At 41.4% G+C, this 19,702-nt stretch overlaps 1 protein-coding gene across 2 annotated transcripts in view; it reads left to right on the forward strand.

Moving 5' to 3' along the window:
- Nucleotides 1-2,099: 2,099 nt before the first annotated feature.
- cadm1b (cell adhesion molecule 1b) overlaps nucleotides 2,100-19,702 on the forward strand; it is a 138,488-nt gene continuing 120,885 nt past the window's right edge. For both annotated transcript variants that reach the window (XM_034604504.1, XM_034604505.1), the window contains exon 1: nucleotides 2,100-2,239. In XM_034604504.1, the coding sequence (XP_034460395.1) occupies nucleotides 2,164-2,239 (76 nt within the window). In that variant the 5' untranslated portion in view covers nucleotides 2,100-2,163. The remainder of the gene's footprint in view (nucleotides 2,240-19,702) is intronic.

Raw genomic sequence — 19,702 nt, forward strand, 5'->3', positions numbered from 1 at the left:
AAAGAAATCTTAATTTAAAACCATTGCATTTCTAATCAAACATTAACTGCAAAAGAGGCCTGGGCGAAAATCTTTTTATTACCGGTTCCCCACTAATTTAAATAGAAAATGCTGACGGCTGCCCTATTAAATGGCACCACTGGTATTCTGTGTGTGAATGTGTGTGTGTAGCTTATATGCAAGACCTCCAAAATAAACTACTTAACTGTTTGCAAGCCGCATTGACCATTCCTCAAGTAATATACAGATAAGAAGAGCGCATGCACACACACACACACACACACACACACACACACACACTCTGTCAGAATCTATGGCTGGCCATTACTACAGAGGACCCAGATGAAGCAGTTCAGTCATCTGATCCATTCGCATCCATTATTCATCCTGCTCGGGGAGACAGAGACGCTGGGCTTCTCTTCTCAGAGAGACCCCGGAACCCCATCTATTCTCATGAGCAAAGGAAATGCCATGCAGTAGTGCATCAGCGGCACAGCAGAAGAGTGAGAGAGAGAGAAAGAGAGGGATGGAGAGACGAGGAGTGAAAACAAAAGTTGGGAGAGTGGAGGGTGTAGCGAGTGCACAAGAACTGGAATGAAACACCAGGCGTATTGTAAATCAATTTATTGCAAATCCAAAACAAAGAAAGTAAAAAATGCACCAAACAAAAGTACAAAGAGTGGAGACATAACTTATTGAGCATATCTCCACCAGGTGCACCCTGCAGACCAATGCCTGCTGCTGTGGTGTTGGAAAATCAAGCAGCCTGGCCGGTGCCGTGAGGAGCAAACACCTTGTGCAGACACTGTGTGAGTGGCAGGCAGAACTGGCGAGCTGCCACAGATAATAACATCTGAAATAAATGTGATGTGTGGAATTCAATCTGTAGTGATAGGGACGGCTGCAGCATTAGAGTGAAGTTCTAAATGCTATCTACTCATCCATGGAATGAGGACTGACACGCAGTCTCAGAGAATAGATTGTGCAATTAGCAGCCTTTGTGCTGTTTTGACACAATGAAAAAGGGAAATGAGATTCAGTGTTGTCATGCATGCTTCTCAGTAGCTCTGTGATTCCCCCCAAGATATTCCCAATGTACCAGGTTTCAGGTGAGAATCAGTCGGGTGAGTTGAAACGGTGAGATAATAACAAACACACACACACACACTGAGGATGAGAGAGTTCACTTGGACACACTTTATTAATAATCTGCAGTGTTTCATTTCCATTCAATCAGTGTGGTTTTTTTAAATGTGAATTCCTGATGGGTGTTCTCAGGTTTGCAGGGAGGAGTCTGCCACCTCCCCATCTCCCAGAGCTTCCATTATACGCTGTAATACTCCCTTTAAAGAAAAGGGGGCGCTCTTTGAGTAGGCAATGAACAAAGTGGCTTTAGGATCAGAGTTTCACCAAACTTCACTGACTATTCCTTTAATTAAAGCAGGTTTGTGCAATCAAACTCTTCTTTGAGGCTTCAAAAACAAACAGGTTTCCAGTGAATCGGCCTCATTTTAACTCCACATGTTAGAAATGGACTTGAATTGTCTGTGATAAGTGGATGTTGTTCCAAAGAACCCAGGTTAAAATAGCTTTCTCCTGTAAAAGCATCATAAAACAGTAGAATACACATTTCCTCTAACAGCAGCCGCAGCAGCTGACCTGACTCCTGTAATATAAACAAACTAAATGCTGCTTTATGTGAGAATTATTTGCGCTCCGGCCATAAAACCCAAAGTGCAGACATAGTTGAGTGTAGGTTGGTGTGCACTCACATTAACTAACAGACCATAACCATAAAAGAAAATGACTCTAATATTCCTATAAAGTGTCTGTGGTTCTCTGTGGTGAGTTTATGGTGACCCCACCACCCTCCACGGTATTTTACACATCCCATGGCATCACTGTAATATGCCTCCAATACTCCTGTTGGGAATTACACCGTGTCTTTGTGGTCCAGTGACAATAATACACTTACCAGGTATGCGTGTAATAGCCTATTCGTCTGTGATTTTATAGGCCTGGGTGTCATTGCAACATAATGCAGCCAAATATGATCGCAGGCTCCCTGCTCGAGCCCTCCCTCCGCCTCTCATGTGCCTACATTTCCATCCCATGGCCGTCTCTAGGTGATTTAGCGCCGCCAGTCTCAAGCAGGTGTCCAACATGGCGATCACGGGGAGCGGATCTCTCGCTGTTTCTCTCTCGGTTTTCGTGATTTCACTCGCGTTTCTTCCGAAAGGTAAGTTTTTTATTTTTTTTAATAATGCTCCCCCTCTCTCTTCTATTCTGTGTGAGTGTGTGCGCGTGTGTGTGTGTGTTATGCAGAATTTCCCCCCCCCCATCCGCAGCTGAAGCCGGAGTAGCACCGGGGAGAAGTTGTGGTGCTTTTACGCGCCGGATGCGCACCAGCTTCCCCCTGAAATCTCACCATCACTTTTGTGCCGCTGTGGTTCTGCTGTGTTTGCCGGGACTGTGGGGACGCTCGTCCCGGCATTTAGCGCTTCACTGACGGGGGTGTTGTCCTGAGTTTTACTGCAAAGCCCCACACGCTATGACCAAAAGTAAGAGGGCTGCACAATGGCACATGTGGAGAGAAAGTATGTTTCTGGGCAGTGGTAAACGAGTGAAGCGGTCGTGCCGTGTTTGGATCGGGGGCAAGTTGGAGGCTAGATGCTCGCTGGAAACCTGGCTCTTTATTCTGAAACGAGACCGATTCTCGGAACGCGGGCTCCGCGCTTGCATCCTTCAGTCAAACCGCATTAAAGCTCCACAGTGCAAACTCACCCCGCGGTCTAAAAAACCCTAAAGTCTGCGCTTCAGGTGCGCTTTGGAGGAAAAAACACGCATTGCAGTCTCTCACAGTGTCCTCTGGCCGCACAACTGCAGCCTGTGATGCCTGTGTGTGTGTGTTCCAGTCCGCAGTCTTCACTTCTCTTAGTGAGCCTTGGAGAGGATGTAAATCTGCCACGGAGCTCTTTGGCTTTTACAGCCCGCAACTGCTCGATCCAGGGGCGCCTGGATGTGCGCGACCATTGCGGTCCCTACAGTCCGATCATACCCCGTTATGCCACCGCGGTTGCATCAGAGTTGCATGCGTCAGTGTGTCTTGTTATTTTTTTTCCTGGAAAACGTATCCGCCGACAATACTGACGCATGTGAACCCATTAAAATGTCAGCTTGCAGCCGCTTTAAATCCTCCCTCCAGCGCCAGGGTGGACATGTTGTGTTGCCAAATGGTGAGCAACAGTTGTGATGACAGGTTTACACATGAAGTCCAGCGGAGTGACTTCTGAGTGGTTTCATTTCTTTTTCAGATATTACCATTAGTGGCCGTAGTGCTAATCTGCATCACCCATCAACAGGTCTGCTCTCTCTCTCTCTCTGTGTGTGTGTGTGTGTGTGTGTGGTCACGGATGTTGTGAGGACCTATCCTCAAAGTCACCTTATGGGGACTTCTCCCCATCTTTCGGGAACAAGTCCCCACAACGTAAATCATTAAATTCTAAGGTGAAGAAATGTTTTAGGGTTAAATTCAGTTTAAGGTAAAGGTTAGGTTTAGGTTAAGGTAAGGGTTAAGTGAGTAGTAACTGGTTAAGGTTAGAGTAAGTCTCAATGAAGTCCAGTGTGTGTGTGACAGAAACTGCAGTAACAAGTAAAAACAAATCTTTTTTTATTTTTTTTTTTTACAGCTCCTGATTACGAGCCTTTCATTTCACAGTTGTTGAATTTATCGTGGCCTGTGTTGAATTGCAGTTGAATGACATTTACAGAATTGACCGGCGTCTCCATGTCATATTAATTTAATTAACCTCTCAGTCACATAAAATAATGCACCACGAGCAGGCAGCCTCAACCTCAGGCTGGAGACAGCGAGGGGCGGCAGCGTCAGGAAACTGATGCAGTCTCTCTCTCTAGGTGGATTCAGGACAGAAATGTTCTGATGTGACCTCAGGTTTTTTTCATTTGTTTGTTTTTGTCTCAGCTGCCGCGAGCAAGAGAGAAAAGAAAAAAACAAAACAATCTCTGGCTCTGTGAAGTGCTGACAGTCTGATTTTAGACAGCTCCCAATTTATCCTTGTTAATAAGGCGGAATCAGTGGATTTAAACTTTGTCTCGTGTGTCTAGTGAAAGACTGAGAAACTGTCTGGGTGTTGAGTTTATTATAAAAAAGACCAATGAAAGAAGGTGAATAAAGAAAGAGGGAGGGAGAGTGAAAGCTGAGCCTCAACATCATAAGGTAAAGCTGTTCTCATAATGACTGCTGAAGCTGAAGAAGCTGCCTTGGCCTGAGCGTCCTGTCGTGGAAAACGCTGGGACTCTGCATCTTAACACGGGATCTGTTTAGTGGTATTTCCCTGTGTGCGTCTCCTGGGGTTCGGCCTGTTGTAGCACATCAGATCGTCGAATTTCACGAGGTTGCATAATCCCACTTATTGCCAGTTAAAAGTCATTCGTCAGGACAGAGCGATGGTGACGCAGATCAATACGAGCTGTCACAAATCCTCTGGGCACCAGTGAACGACAGGATCCCGCAGAAACAAAAAGGAAACATACAGTTGTTACGGCGCTCTCGGTTTGCCTGTTGGCATGTGACATGGCGAGTGATTGAAGATGTCCGTCTCTCCGGCGCTCACGGGTTTGGCTTTGAAACAGATGTTGCGGGAATCATCTGGCGGTGTGCAGCTCTGGCCTCAGTTTGTGTTTGTCTGAGCTCTTATTCCCCCCCCCGTTACCATAACAATGTTGATCTCCTGGTGGTTTTTGCTTAGTCTTGGTGCATATTCAGGCCTACAGGAAGTACATGCACACAGATAGGGTCATTAAAAAAAGAAAAGGACTGGGGCTGGTTGTAGCAATACAGCTATTCTACTATGCAGTATATTATAAAGTAAATAGGAATTATTATTTAAAATGAGGTCTAAACTTAACTTCCCTTGGGTCATTTAATCTATAAACATGATGAATATTTTATAAGTTACCTCCACCAAGGAGGTTTTGTTTTCATTGCCGTTTGTCTCTCTGTCCGTTAGCAGGATAACGCAACAACTACTGAATAGCTTTTCTTGAAACTGGGTGGAAGGATGAGACATGGGCCAAGAAAGAACCCGTTACATTTCGGTTCAGATCCAGGAATTTTTGTCACTTCTTTAACATTGCAGGATAGGGTCATTTTCCAGGGAATAAATCATGTCTTGGTAGAAAAAAAACATCAGGCATATTTAAAGGACTGATATTTATGAGTGTTTACAAGTTGGTGCAGCTTGATTGAATTTAAGGGGACTGTTGAGCCTTGGCAGAGGTATGCACTCTGTTGTCTGCCATTGTAGTTCTTTTCAAATAATTTTTCTTTTGAGTATTACAAATGTTATTCTGCAAAATAACTGATGGCCATTTATTGCTGAAGTGGAGTAAGAAGTCCATTATTTTTCCCTTAAATGTAGTAAATTAGAAGCGTAAAATAACATTAAACAGAAATATTTAAGTGAAACTACATCAACATGATTATTTTACTTTAACCTTCCAATTACTTTCTCAATTAGTTGAAATAACAAAACAAATAAAAGAATCATCACAGTTTCCTGAAGTCTGAAGTGATCCCATTAAAATGGTTTTAATGCCAACGTTTAATGGTTTACTACAAGGCAAAGAATAGCAGCATTCATCCTCAATCGATTAAATGATGATCAGAATGGCTGCTTATACATTTTCTGTCCATTGATCCATTGATTAACTGAGTGATTGTTTCAGTTCATCAGTTCCATCTCTGTAGCAAAACAAGGCGGTCTTCTCTGTTCGATCTGTTTGAAATACCGCTAAGAGTTCAGTCCTGTGTTTCAGGATAGATTTAATACTGCACCTAATGGGCCACAGATATGTGCCCACTTGTGAAGTATTTCATTGGCTGTATGTTAGAGATCACCACCGTACATCATTTGTAACAATAATATACTCTTCTATTTAAAGAAATTGAATTTATTGCTCATTAAATTTACATTAAACTCTGCTTAATAAGCCTCACTCTAATTGCCAGATAATGCATGACACTACTTTATGCGGTGGCAGCTAATCTGTCTGGTGGAAAGGGAGGGGCTGGCAGGAGGAATGGCAGCTGATGCATGTAAGGAATTTGGCCATTAGAAGCAGATGTAACAAAGCAAGTCATGTGGTGCTCTGCAGTTATTATTTCACAGAAGACACCGCACGTCCATTGCTTTGTCTTTCCCGCTGCATCTGCTCTGAGTTTTGCAGCTGCACGTGTCGTTCTCGCCAGTAAATCAAATAACTGTGTTTACACCGTCACCACCTTGCCTGCGCGTGGCAACGGGAGTGCGAATGTGCTGCAAACTTCACACTCCCTTGGCGTTAGCTCATAACACGGACCTGAGTGCGGAGGTGGCTCGCAGCTCGTAGTGAATAGGGAGATTTCACTTTAGCATTTGTCCTTCCAAGTCAGAGGTTGTAGCAAGTCAGCCTGTTTTGATAGACAGAAGTTGGTTAAGAAGGTCCATGTTGTGGAGAAAAAAAAAAAGAAAATCTCTTTCTGTCCTTGACTTGAAAATCTTTTCAGTTTTTGAAAGACTCCAATCTCACCTTAAAAACATCACCTTGGGTGCCGGGTGCAAGTGTTTTCTGTCCGCACACTCAATAGTTGGACCTTCAAGTAAATACTGTATCTGATTGTTTTGTCAAGGTCGCAGGAGTGCTGCTGAAGACACGCTATCACTCAGAGTCATATAGTAAATATTAAAAGAAGAAGAAAACTCTGGACGTTTCTGTGTAAGGGATTTGCACTGTGGTGTCAAACTGAATGACAAACCGAGGATGATCAAAAAGGTGTCCGTCTGTCTGTGTTGAGACGTCGTAAACAGTCAATTAGCAGAAACGGACAGATGACAGGTCCTTTCATGATTGTACGGACAGAAGCTTCCATTAATGACTGTGCTGGGGTAATGAGGAGGAGAGCTCATGTCTCCGCTCATGAATATGACATTGTTCTCTCTGTTCCCTGGATCTGAGAGACCTCACTCTATTGGCTGGGATGCTTAGACAGTGACAATCAGGTCTGTGGTGAAAAAAATGGAAATGCGATGTTTTTGTTTTGAAAAGGGCATAGAGTGCACATTAGTATGGGTGATGGAGCAATTACAAGCCACCATTAAGGCCTTGGAGCAGCCAAAGCACAGCACTCTGTAAAGGAAGAACTCCTTTGGGCAGATATCCTCCATGCTACAAGTCAAAAAATGTTTTGAACAAATTTGATTTTAGTTTAGAAAAAGAAGACACCTAAAAATGGTTTAAAAACATCCCCCCTCAGTTCCCAACATATGTTTAGCGAAGTATCGAGGGTCACACTCAGTCTGACCATTCATCCGCCTCTCGCACTCATCGCAGATGCCAGTAATTGTGATTTTACTGGGGCTGGAGGAGATTCAAGTTTTGACACCTTTAAACCTTCCCTAAGTTTTAGTGTTCTGCATTGCCAGATAATTTATGAATTAATACAGCAGGGGAGCTAGAGGGAGAATCCAATTACTACTTGAATTCAAGTGGCTGCTTTTGCGGTGCCTATCCCGTAATATGATTTCATGTTTTTTTCTTATAAATGTTCAGCCATTCCAATGTTAAAGAATATCCAAACAACTCTACTGCAGATTCTCCACCAAACCATTTTTGTACAGTAGCCTACTTCACGGTTTATACCGTTTATAGCTGCTGGTTGTGTAGCCAAGTTCTCATACTTTGGAAAGAGCTGAATGCACACTCCTCTTCATGTAAGTGTTGATGGGGGACAGATTCTAAAACGTATGAGTGAAAATAACACACTTGAAATCTTTCCATCTTTCTCTGCAGCTTTATGTAAATCGAGAGTTTCTGGCTTGTGTTGAGACAAAGGTTTCAAGATTAAACTAGACGGATGCCTGGAGATTACATTCGCCCTGTATTGCCTAATTTACTGTGTTAAAGAAAGTAAAAAACATTCGGCTCAGTAGTTTTTGTGTAATACTGCTAACTAGATAAACACCAATTAAAACACAACTTTTTTGTGATTGGCCATTCGCTCATTCAGACCTTAGAAACAGCCAATCTTATGGCAGGCCTTTAAAACAACTGCTCTCATATTGTTGTATAGTTTTCACATTGTCACTTGATATATGCGATTTATACAATTTTCATTATAGCCACTTTCATATTGAAAACTGGGTCTTTATAGTCTCATGTGGTCCCTGATAATGGAGGCACCATGTCTATAAATTATCTCTTATTTCTATAATGTAGCTGATAATATTTTCATGAATCCCATCTCATTGCTCCTTTAGGGCATTTTCAATGTCTCTCCTGCTGGGTTAAGAACATTTTGTCAGAAGGTGGTGGATGCATCTCACATTATCAAAAATGACACTGATCAGCCCAAAGGAGCGTTCTGCATAATTTGTCTACTCATCCATGTGTCACATGCAAGAGAGACATCACTGATCTGACTCTCACAAATATTGCAACCAGCATTTAAAATGACAACTGTTTTGGCCGAGTGAGAACCACAATTACAGCCTGAAACTACAGGGAACGTATTCCTGACTGACGAAGGTCTAGACGGGGACTGTCCTGTCATGTGAGCACAGCCAAACGAGAAATTAAACCAAAAAGAGAAGCGTGAGAGTGGATGAGCCTCAGACGTGAACTCACAACATTAGGACTAAATAACTGCTGATCAATGCGGAGGAGAAAGGACTCTTTCAGAGAGCGAAGTCTGAATCTCTAATCTATAAATTCAGTTACCCAGCTCCCACTAATCCACTGCTTCAATTGTAACGAAAATGATCCCACTGCTTTAGATAGCGGCTGCACAGTCTTTTCAAACAGAAGGTGTTTTCGTCTGGGCCCGACCGAGAACAATGAGCAACAAGTAGGCTCATCATTGCATTAGTTTCTTGTTTTGGTCACTTTTAAAGCTATTGATTTGAGGGGCTGTTTGAGAGTTGGTTGACCCGCCCTCCCTCCTCCGTCAGCCCAGTTCTATCTCATATGTCCACTGTGAACTGACGGCAGGCCCATTGTCTTCTGTAGAAAACCTGAAGGGGAGAGTTTTCATCTATCGGGCTGGGCAGTTCCGACAGGTTTCGGTTTCAGAGCCGCTGCACCTTCCTCTCTCCTCTCTGAGTTTGTTTGGACAGATCTGAGCCTGATAAAATAACCACTGTGTGCCCTGATTCCTCTGTAAGCAGCAGCGCATAGGTGGGAGTAATGCAACACCACTGGAGAAAATCAAAGGTACAAGTACTGTGTATCAGTTTAAGTGGCGACAGAATGCAAACACTACACTAATCAATAAATCTTACATTGCAAACAGAGGGGGGGCGTGCTGCAGCTGCCACACTTCACTGTTAGATAAAGAGTAAAGATGTAAAAGGATCTAATATTCTCAGATTTATATCCACGGTGAGATATTGGGACAGTTACTGTTCCTCCTCTGGAAGCAGTCGGCACCTTTCTCGTTGGAGTGCTGTTTGCGAATGCATTTATGCAGACTGAATGAAATATTATTCCCTTACACAGCAGGACGCAGCTCAACTTGGGTGCAACATTAGAATAGCCGGGTCCTTCCAAGTCTCCGTGTTCCTTTTCAGCGGTGCCCCCATTGCACCATAATGCTCCTCTAATTTTGTTTGAACAATGCACGCAGGGATGCCAGCGGGAAAGAACAAACAAGTCTGGAAGAAACAACATAAAGGCCCAGAAAAAGAGAACCCCCCCCTCTCTGTAACGTAATACAATGCAATAGCTTGACAGCTATTCTCACCTTAAATGTTCCGTTTGTGGTTAAGGGTTACTTTCAATGACTTATATATATATATTTCTTTATAAGTCAATTAACTGACCACTCATTTATTGTCACCACCATTGATTGCATATTGACTCTGTGGTCTTTTCTGAGGTTCTATTTTGTGGGCTTCATTACATTAATGGGATGGTTTCTAATATTTTCTTCTAGGGTGCGGCTCGGTGAAAAGAGAATTAGCCGAGCCTGACCAGAACCTGGCAGGCATTCAGTTTTTTTGTTTCCTAACCTGATTACAGGTACCTGCAGCATAAAAAATTAAGCACATAGACCAGCCAACATTACTGAACCGCACCCGGTTGTAATTTAAAATGTTTCCGTCTTGTCCCAACTCGTCAGTTCCCTATGGGCTCAGGTCGGGTTTGTATGGAGGAGCAAAAATTTAGGAAGCACCTCATCATGAATTCACCCCAATATGACAAGATCACAAACTGCGTCAAACACGATCATATCTGAGGTTCAGTTTGACATTTTGGGAAATTGTTCGAGACCACTCTCATGCCACCTGCTGGTTATAGCTTCGTTCATAACATACAAGTGTAATCGATGTTCTTATCTGATGCTTGGTAAGAAAGTATATAAGTGTAGTCCCCCAAATGTTGAACTTTTCAACATATCACTGACACTTATCCACTTTTAAAAGATGCAAGTTTCACAGCACAGGATTTATAGTTTTACAAAATAGAAAACTCCAGTAAGAAGTCTGGTTCTCAGGAGATTATTTCATGTGTGCATCCACATCCGCTTAGGTTTTAACTTACTTTAATACTTTAATTTATACTTGTCTCATAGCAGCAGTCGTCTCTATAGTGAAGCTCCCCGAAAAGAAAGTTGATGGTTGCAGAATTTACAGTCGATGCAGAAGATTTTTGTCCCATCTCCAGGTGAATCATAAGAAAATTACGATGCTGTTTACTCAGGAGAGAGCTGTTGTCCGACAGGTTGATGCCGCCTGCCTCTGAGGCATCGTGCTCTTGAGTTATCAGCTTGACGATGGACCCATCTTAATTACTCTGATACAGCACTATAATCTGTCATTGTCAGGCAGATCAAGACTGTGCAAACCAAGCACCGAGACTCATTCACCCAAACCAGAGGCCTATTGATTACGTCTCATACTTGAGTCATTGCTCTGCAGAGAGACATGGGAGGCAATAGAGCTAATGGAAGGGGGAAACTCAAAGTCACATTGCTTACATCTAAGATGACAGGTAAATGTATTTGAAAGGAAATATGGGCTTGATCCATTGGCTCCCAAACAACCGTCTGTCGATAACTAACAAGGAAAGTAAACACCCAGCTGCCAGACGAACAACTGCCCCGCAGATCGGGGGGGGGGGGGGGGGGGGGGGGGCTTACTTCTCGGCAGCTTCTCTCTTCCTAAATCAAATACATATCTGCGCTCAGCATAAATGAACATTTTGTTTTGCTGTAACCTTCTGTAAAACCATCGACATTAATTGACAAAAGGATGCCGAACATCTCCACAGCACAAATACACCACTTCTATCGCGTGTTTGATCGTTTTTGAGCAGATGATGGTGATGAATTCCAGGTCAGACGCAAAGATGCACTAACTACTATTCAGTTTATGAACACAAGAGGCTGACATACTTACCTGTTCAGTGCATGAACTGCAACTTCAAAGTGCCGCCGCCAATTAAGCTTAACAAGGAGACAGTAAAACTTTATTTTTTACCGAAAATTAAACAGTTTTACTTTTTGAGAGGTGTTCCTGTTTCACACAATTAGTTTTAATTACCCTCTGAGAACTGGATTTTGGGAGAAAAGTTCCCATCGTCAGCATCCTCAAAAATCAACATTTCTTTTGAGGTCTATGAAGTTACTCTTTCAAATCTACTCTTCTAAGGAGTGAACAAGTGAGTGAACTCAACTCAGAATCTGATTGAAATAAGTATGGAGGAGAGATTTTAAACAAAGATTCAGTATCTACTGACACAAAGAATGTTTCTGTCCTGGAATCTTTGGTAAAACAATATTAACAATTTCCTAAAGAAGACATGATGCTTTTGTCTTTCCTCTGGTGTGTTATAGTTATAGGAATATCCCAAATTAAAATTATGAATCTGAATATGAGCATAATATGTCTCCTTTAAGACTAATTAAGCTATTATAGTTAATGTTTGCTGTGATATCTGAGGTAGTCAAGGTCCCAGTCCATATTCTTATTCATCATATAGTATTTGTGCTACTATACACTCGTATCCCTGATTTAAAGATTGAGCATACAAGGGAAATCCACATATTTGTGCTTTTAACATCCATAGCCTGATTTCCAGCATCACAAAAAAATCTGTTTTCTATTCTTGAATTTAAATATGTTTAAATTAATGTCGGAGTCATACCTGAACAAACTGTTGCAAAAAAGAAAAACCCCAAAATATTTCGTCACAAACTTTGCATCCTCTCTTGACACATTTTTCTTTTTGCTGGTAGCTTTGTGTTTGGTTTTTGTTTTGGCTCCTTTTATGCAGGAATTGATATTTATTTATTTCCAGTCTCTGTTTTCCCAGTGGGTTCTAATAGGAGTGGTGAGGCTTATTGACTCTCCCTTAATGAGCTATGGACCTTAATGGAGACAGCAATGCAAGTTTCTTTTTTTTCCCCCTTCATCCTTATGTGCTGATGTTTGTTTTTGTAATATTTTTTTTTACCTTTCTTACAGCACTTTATAACTTTCCTATTAAAAGTCTTGTATGACTTATATTGTACAAAACTGCTCACAGTTTAGATGGATCTCAGTGGCCAACCTCCATTAATGCTTTTCATTTGTCAAGATAAGCCGATTCCACTTGTCAGATTTGCACAGAGTTAATTCTTTCATCTGTCCTTTCGTCTTTGTTCCAGCAGTGTACCAATTCTGGACAGAAAAGAACTGCAGTTATATTTGCATATATAACTGTATTCAAAACTCTTTTTGATACTGTTGTGTGAGAGTGCTCTGGAGGTTTATATCTTTTTGTGCAGCCACACCCATTCACACTATACACATCAAATTATCTTTTATTAGTTTATTTTAATTACATTAAAGTACTGATTCTTTTCTAACTAACATCCCTGCTCATGATTTAATGCATCAAAGACTTGTACTTCAACTTCTGGCTCATACGAAGTCGCAGCGCTCACCACAGTGCCTAACATGTATTAATGTAGAGCCATGTGTGCACTTTGTTCATATTTGTATCTGGACTTGAAGCTACAGGAGCATTTTTGTGACAAACTCATAAGAACATTGTACAAAAGACGTGTGCGATAAACGGGACAGCTCAGCGACAGGATAACAAAGTGGTCGCCTCCCGCCATACACCTCCAGCGGGTGCAGTGACAGCTCCTGAGCAACAGGGACCTTTGTCTTTGTGGATGCTGCCGTGGCTTACAAGTGGAAATCCATATTTTAGTCAGCGCACAACCCGAAGGAACGAGCCAAGTTCATTCCTCACGTCGAGGTAATTTTAGTTCTTCAAGCTCTTTTCTGCAATCAGGTCTCATTTAGTTTTGACAGTCCATGATGCTCCCATAAATTTAATAGGTCATTGTAAAGCATGCGCCGTCTCTAAAACTGTGTTTCAATTGGTTTTCCGTTGTCCTCCGAGGCAGAACACATGGCAGCACTCATTAGCACAGAGCTGCCGTTTGGTTCCCCACCTATCTTCTGTGACTTCTTGCTTTTTGTTTGCCTTGATGTTATAGAACAATAATGATTCAGCTTCAGGACAGGTTTACAGAAACTAGTGAAATGTATGAACACAGTGGCTCAGCGCTGCAGAGACTGAACTGGACTCACCCCCTCATTTCCTGTACAAACCATGTATGGATTTTCTTCTAGTTGTTAGTACAGTAGCTGCAGCACTTTATGCCAATGTCATTCCCTTATGTGGAATCCAAGGGCTCTAATTTCATGTGAGCACATGACACAAAGCACGACTTCATTTGTTTTCTCGAGGCGCAGCGGTTCAAAAACAGAATCATTATTTTGTCAGTTGTAAACAGGAATCATTACTGAAAGAGTTGGATCACACAGTCAGAAACACTTAAGTAGCATTTTAATTCAACCAAATCTAACTGAATTTTCCTTGAGGAATGTTGTTAAGTAAAAAAAATTTCTTTCTATGTTGTACATTTTAGTAAAACAGTGAATCTGGTTAATTTGCACATCATGACTCAGTACATAGGGAAAACTATGTAATAATGTTTATATTGGCACATATCAGCAAACGCAGATACCAATATGATAATACAATTTATTAACCCTATTAACTTGAACTTTTAAAGCATATATACATCAAATGTTATTAACTTGATTTGCAAATGGACCCAAGCGCAAGCAGATCTAAGTTGTCGGACTGTACTGTGAAGTGTTCATATTATTGTTTAAAACGTAGTAACAATGTCGTCCTGAATCTCAGCAAAACGTACATGAGCTCCATATTTTTTACTTCTTCTCTGTGTGGTCTAAACGCACCAAATGAAAAGTTTGGTTTGTCAGCGTAAGTCAAATTTAACTCTGCATGGTAAACCTCCGAGGAAGACGGAGCTGCTCCAGTCTAAAAACAGATATCAATAAATGTAAACAGCACTGGCCTAGGGATGTCATTAAAAAGAATAGCATGTCTAGACCTCATAAAGCCAAAAACATATTGTTATTTCGAAGCAGCAGGAGTTATTGCCTGTGAGCACTAAGATGACATCCATCAATTTAGGGTTTTATTGGAAAATGTAGATAGGCTGCTTGGGAGATGTAAATGATTTACTTAGCATAAAGTTTTGCTTGAACAGGCAGGGAGATAGTGTAGTTAGTGAGGTTAGGGAAGTATGGATGTGACAAAGGCGGTATTAAAGCAGAAGCTGATTTCCCAAGCCTGAGAGATTCACCGTCTGTGCATGAATAAATAGGCTGGACCTGCACAACATGGATTATTCTGCTTCGAATATCAGTCGACTTAAGGGTTGTCAAATGCCATACATGTGTAATAGGATTGTTGTACATGATTTCATTCTGTCACTTGCACTTAAATGTCATATCTTCTAAGGTTTGCGCTGATTGTTTCTCACAGTTTGCATGAATTTCAATTTAATTCTCTCTGCCTTTTTTTTTTATATTGTACGTTCAGGCCAATTGAACAGAAGCTCCTCACTTTTAAGATTATTTTCACTGAATTCCTGAAGCTGTGTAATAAAGACAGTTTATACAACATGTCTCATTACTGCCTGTCAGTGCAGTAAGACAATATGTGAACAGATTAAATTAACATTTTACATTTGGTGCATGGATGTTTGGTTCCTCGCCACATTGTTTTCTTTTTTTTTAATGCTGGAGCGCCAAAGTACGCAGCATTTGCATGCAGCGGCTGTGTATCACTCTGACATGTTGGCCTCATCTTTCAGTAAATCTCAAATCTACATTTATTCAAATGCGCTCACAGCACTGACGGTTGACACTGCATAATCCATCAAAATGTTCCATTTGAAGAGAGGGACTGGAATTATTTGAATCATCTGAGAGCGGCCTTGCTGGTGCTGAAGCCGGCGTAGAAAACGTTAAGAGTTTTGAACCCGAGGATCAGAAATACAATGTGTCGAGATATAGCAGCTATGCATGGCATGAAATCCTCCAGTTGTAAAGTATTTTCTCTCAGTCTGACCTTGTCCTTCTCTTTTCTAATGTTTCTTCCAACACAAGAGAGTAATTGTATTTCATCTCAGTTGTAGTTGTGAAAGAAAAGACAGCTTAGGTCATTATGAGGAGTGAAATAATGTCTTTTTACAGTGATTGGTATTGATTCAATAAACTGCCTGGTTCTCAGTTCATTCAGTATGAAGAAGACAGTGATTACATATGAGACACTTTTTGTTTTTATTGCTATAAACTGCACAATTTTGTTTTACAGTCAACTATAAAAACACAATAAAGACACACTATTATCTCCACTCTGATTAAATGAGAAGTATTAAAAGACTCGGGAAACCTTTTAAGATTCATACACACCTAAATTTCATCTCCTGTTCATCAATTTACATTTTCAATAACTGCAGCAGATAGAAAGAATAATTGTTTCCTTATCAGTCACAAAGACACCTGGATGTTTATATAAATTTAACTCTATGAATACTAGTAGATGTTTTTATCTCACTGTCTTAAAGATATAAGTAACAATTCTTCATCACAATATCTAATAATGACTTGACCTATGTTATGTATTTTGTTGATCTATGTAGTCATATTATCCAACATGTTCAAACCCAGAGAAATTCACAATTTTATTCAAAATAACTGGACGTTTTGTTTTGATTGTCTATTAATTGTGTCATATCCACTTTACCCGTTTCTGCTATAACTTCCTTGGCAAACGACATATGACGAAGGAAAAACTCACTGTTAGCCAATTAGCTAGTTTGCTGTTTCTTCCTTTCCCTGTTTGTACTCGTGTTTATTCATTCTCGTTTGCTACGTAACGTGAATAATACTTTAATACTTTGCCTCATCCCCGAACATGATTTATGCCTAAATCACGAAAGGTAGATTTTCATAAGAATTTGAGGTGAAGACAACAACTCCCTTGATTCATTTCTTATTGTTTTGATTGAGTAAACCCTGGCTGCCATAGTTACATATTGTATGTTTAAGTTTAGTTGTAGTTTAAGTTCATATCTAGTTGTTGTGAACATTTCAAATTCCCTAGTTGTACTATATTGTGTAAAAAATCTGAAGCACGTGTTGTACAGAACAAAGATGTGTTTCAGTTTTTTCACTGACTTGAGTCAAGGTCTCAGTTCAGTGTATTATGTGATACTTTCATGGACACAGATATCAGCGCTGCACTTCATGTGTGTATTGGGAGCTCGGAGGCGGTTTCTTTCTTTTTTGTTCCTGTGTCCAATCTCAAGGTTGGAAAGTGTGGTTCAGGGACCCATGTGTAAAGAATGAATTAAGCAGCATTTCTATCTGCTTCAGTTAAGGTCAACACTGTCCACTGGATCTCAGTCACACTTTTTTATGTGTTTTTAGAGATGGAAATTGGATTTTGTTGATTACATTCATGTCAAACCAAGTAAAGCCAAAAACTGTGGATCACCCACTGGTTGCAGTATAGATCATTTACCCGACCTCCTCCATTTTAGTGGATGGGAGTATGGATAAACTAAAAACTTAAGGTATATGTGACAATTTTTAGATAGTTCTCCACGCCACGATCAACACATCGCAAACTCTGGCTCCACATGAAGTGGCAGAACCTATATCCAGGATATTTTGACTTCATATAGTGGCAGAAAAAAGAGAGACGCCATTCATCTCCATGGTAGATACATTGAGATCTAGTGTAATTATGATGTACAGGATAACAGCCTTTATTCTTAGACCCTATGACAGGATAAGACATATACTTTAAGTCCACTTACTTTCTCTTGGCTAAATATAATGAAGCTACAGCAGGAGATGGTTAGATTAGTTTAGCATAAAGACTGGAAATGAGAGAAACAGCAGAACTGGCCCTTCCCAAAGGTGAACAAATCCTACTAACAACACTGAAACCTTAAAATAATTAAATAAATACAGGGTAAACATAGCAGAATATGGATCAGAGCATATATTTAGGCTTCACCATATGGGACCAGACCCTTCACTTCATAATCCTGTACAAAGTGCAGCCTGGAGATATTTTTGCTTTGTGCAACACAAAGAAAAGTTATCAAAGTACGAGCAGATTTATTGTGACGTGTGTTTTTAGCTATTCACAGAGAACATCAGTGCTGCAGAATAAAGGGATGGCAGTCGTCTCTTTGCCTTGATGACTTGTTGATTAGCAGCACATGCCGCTGAAGAGCGAGCAGAGGGAACTTTCATGGCTACACGGATGACACATTGAGCCCACGGCTGTGGATGGGTTGAGTGACACCTGCGGGGAAACACCTGTCTGTCAAACTATATCGTAAGTGTTAGTGACATTATTAGGAATATGATGACACCTCGTTCATATGTAACGTGTAAAGTACGTTCATGGTAAACAAACTATCAGTGTCATGGGCGACATGTTTTTGTCTAGTGATTATGTATAATTGTTTGTAATGATTCCTTAGACGCACACACGCATGTCAGACAAACCAACTGCGTGTTTGTTTTTCGTCTCCGTCCGTCGCTCTTTGTGTTGAGTAGGTCACCTCAGAATATTCATCACCTCTTAGGTCATCAACACTGACGTAACTTGCGGCAAAATAAACCATTTCACTCTCCACTCCGCGGCTGAGTATTGCCAACCCGCACCACCTCGGCCATCAGGCATCCGCGATGGCATAATTATGGAGTATTAAACCGTCACAATGACATATCAGTCAGACAAGATATGCACAATGCCCGCGAGGCCTACTCGCTTTACCCTAACTCTTGTCAGAATGGCCTGAAAAATGGAGGATTGTTTGCTGCCGGATGATAATTACGATCGGTGTTTATGAGACCCATCAAACCTTCAGTCAAGAGGAGCTGCGCTTGAAGGTGACTCATGGATGTATCGCGTCAGACCACGGACACCGTGGAACAAGGCTTTCAGACAAGCTGTCTCCTCTCGCCGAGCCTTTTAAATCATCATCACTCCAGCCATATGATGGTTCACATGATGTATCACCTGTTAGAGCCGCGGCATACGCACCAGCAGCAGACAGTGACAATGAGTCTGGCAGCGAGCCGCTCAACAGCCGCAGTCGTCTGACGCATCTGTTTCCTGTTATTAAGCCATCGCTCGCATGCTGTTGTGTTAAGCATCACTTAAACCGCCAGTTAGATTTGGGGGATGTTTCCTTAGGCCCACACTTTTTTTTTTTACACCACCGTGTGTACGGCCAGTTGAATCTTCCATGACTTCAATCAGCTTGAAGAAGCTTGTTAGGCTGAAGACTCCGGCACCGCTGCGATTCTGCTGTCCGTCCAGCAGACGTCGGCCAGCTCCTGCTCGGCTGTCTGCACGTTCACACACTCCGAGCAAACCGGCTTTCGCTCATATTCATCTCTTTTGTGTCGGTTCTGATTGTGATACTCAGGCTTAATTGTTGACATGTCGACACAAGGACACACTTAGACGTTACAACAGAATTCATACGGAAATGATATCATGAATCACCTTTTAAAGTTTTTTTCAGGTGGGTAATTTAGCTATTTATGATTCACGGTGGAGAGATGACAGGAAATGAGGAAGGGGAGGAGGGATGACATTCAACAAAAGGCCCTGAATAGACGTGGGGTCGTTGCAATCACATGACCAGCATCTCACACCTGATCAGGCAATAAATTCAAATTAAAGTGAAGGTGCCTCTTTTCCTTTGGTCCAACTGGGTGATTCTGACCAGGACACATTACACAGATACATTTAATTAAACAAATGTTATTAATATATTTCTACAAGGACATTTTGAGTACTTTCAGGTTCGTGATTCCAATCGTACACATCGATGTACCCTTTGCAACGTTCCCGCCCACACTGCAAACGTTTCTGTCGTTGATTGGATGATCATTTATCACTGTGAAGATGGACACGGAGCAGGGAGGATGTTTGAGCAGAGCGATGAGGAGATTTTCTTTGAAAAGTCTAAGAATTATCTCTCGCTGCATTTTCTCTCCATAACAACAAAGTTATGTGTTTAAGGAGTCCAGGAAGGAGGCTGAGCTTATGATTTGTTTGCAAATTACTCAGACGATGCCACGCAAGTGTTTAAACTGAAACTAAAGTACAACACAGCTTTTTTTCTTTTCGGTAGCAGTGAGCTGTTTGAGTGGAGCTGGGTGAAGGAGGGATTGGAGGAACAGACTTCTCTGTGAGTCAGGAGTAGGAATTCATTTCACTCCACTCAGATACT

This window comes from Hippoglossus hippoglossus, chromosome 13 (genome assembly GCF_009819705.1).
Source record: "Hippoglossus hippoglossus isolate fHipHip1 chromosome 13, fHipHip1.pri, whole genome shotgun sequence".
Classification (NCBI taxonomy): Eukaryota; Metazoa; Chordata; class Actinopteri; order Pleuronectiformes; family Pleuronectidae; genus Hippoglossus; species Hippoglossus hippoglossus.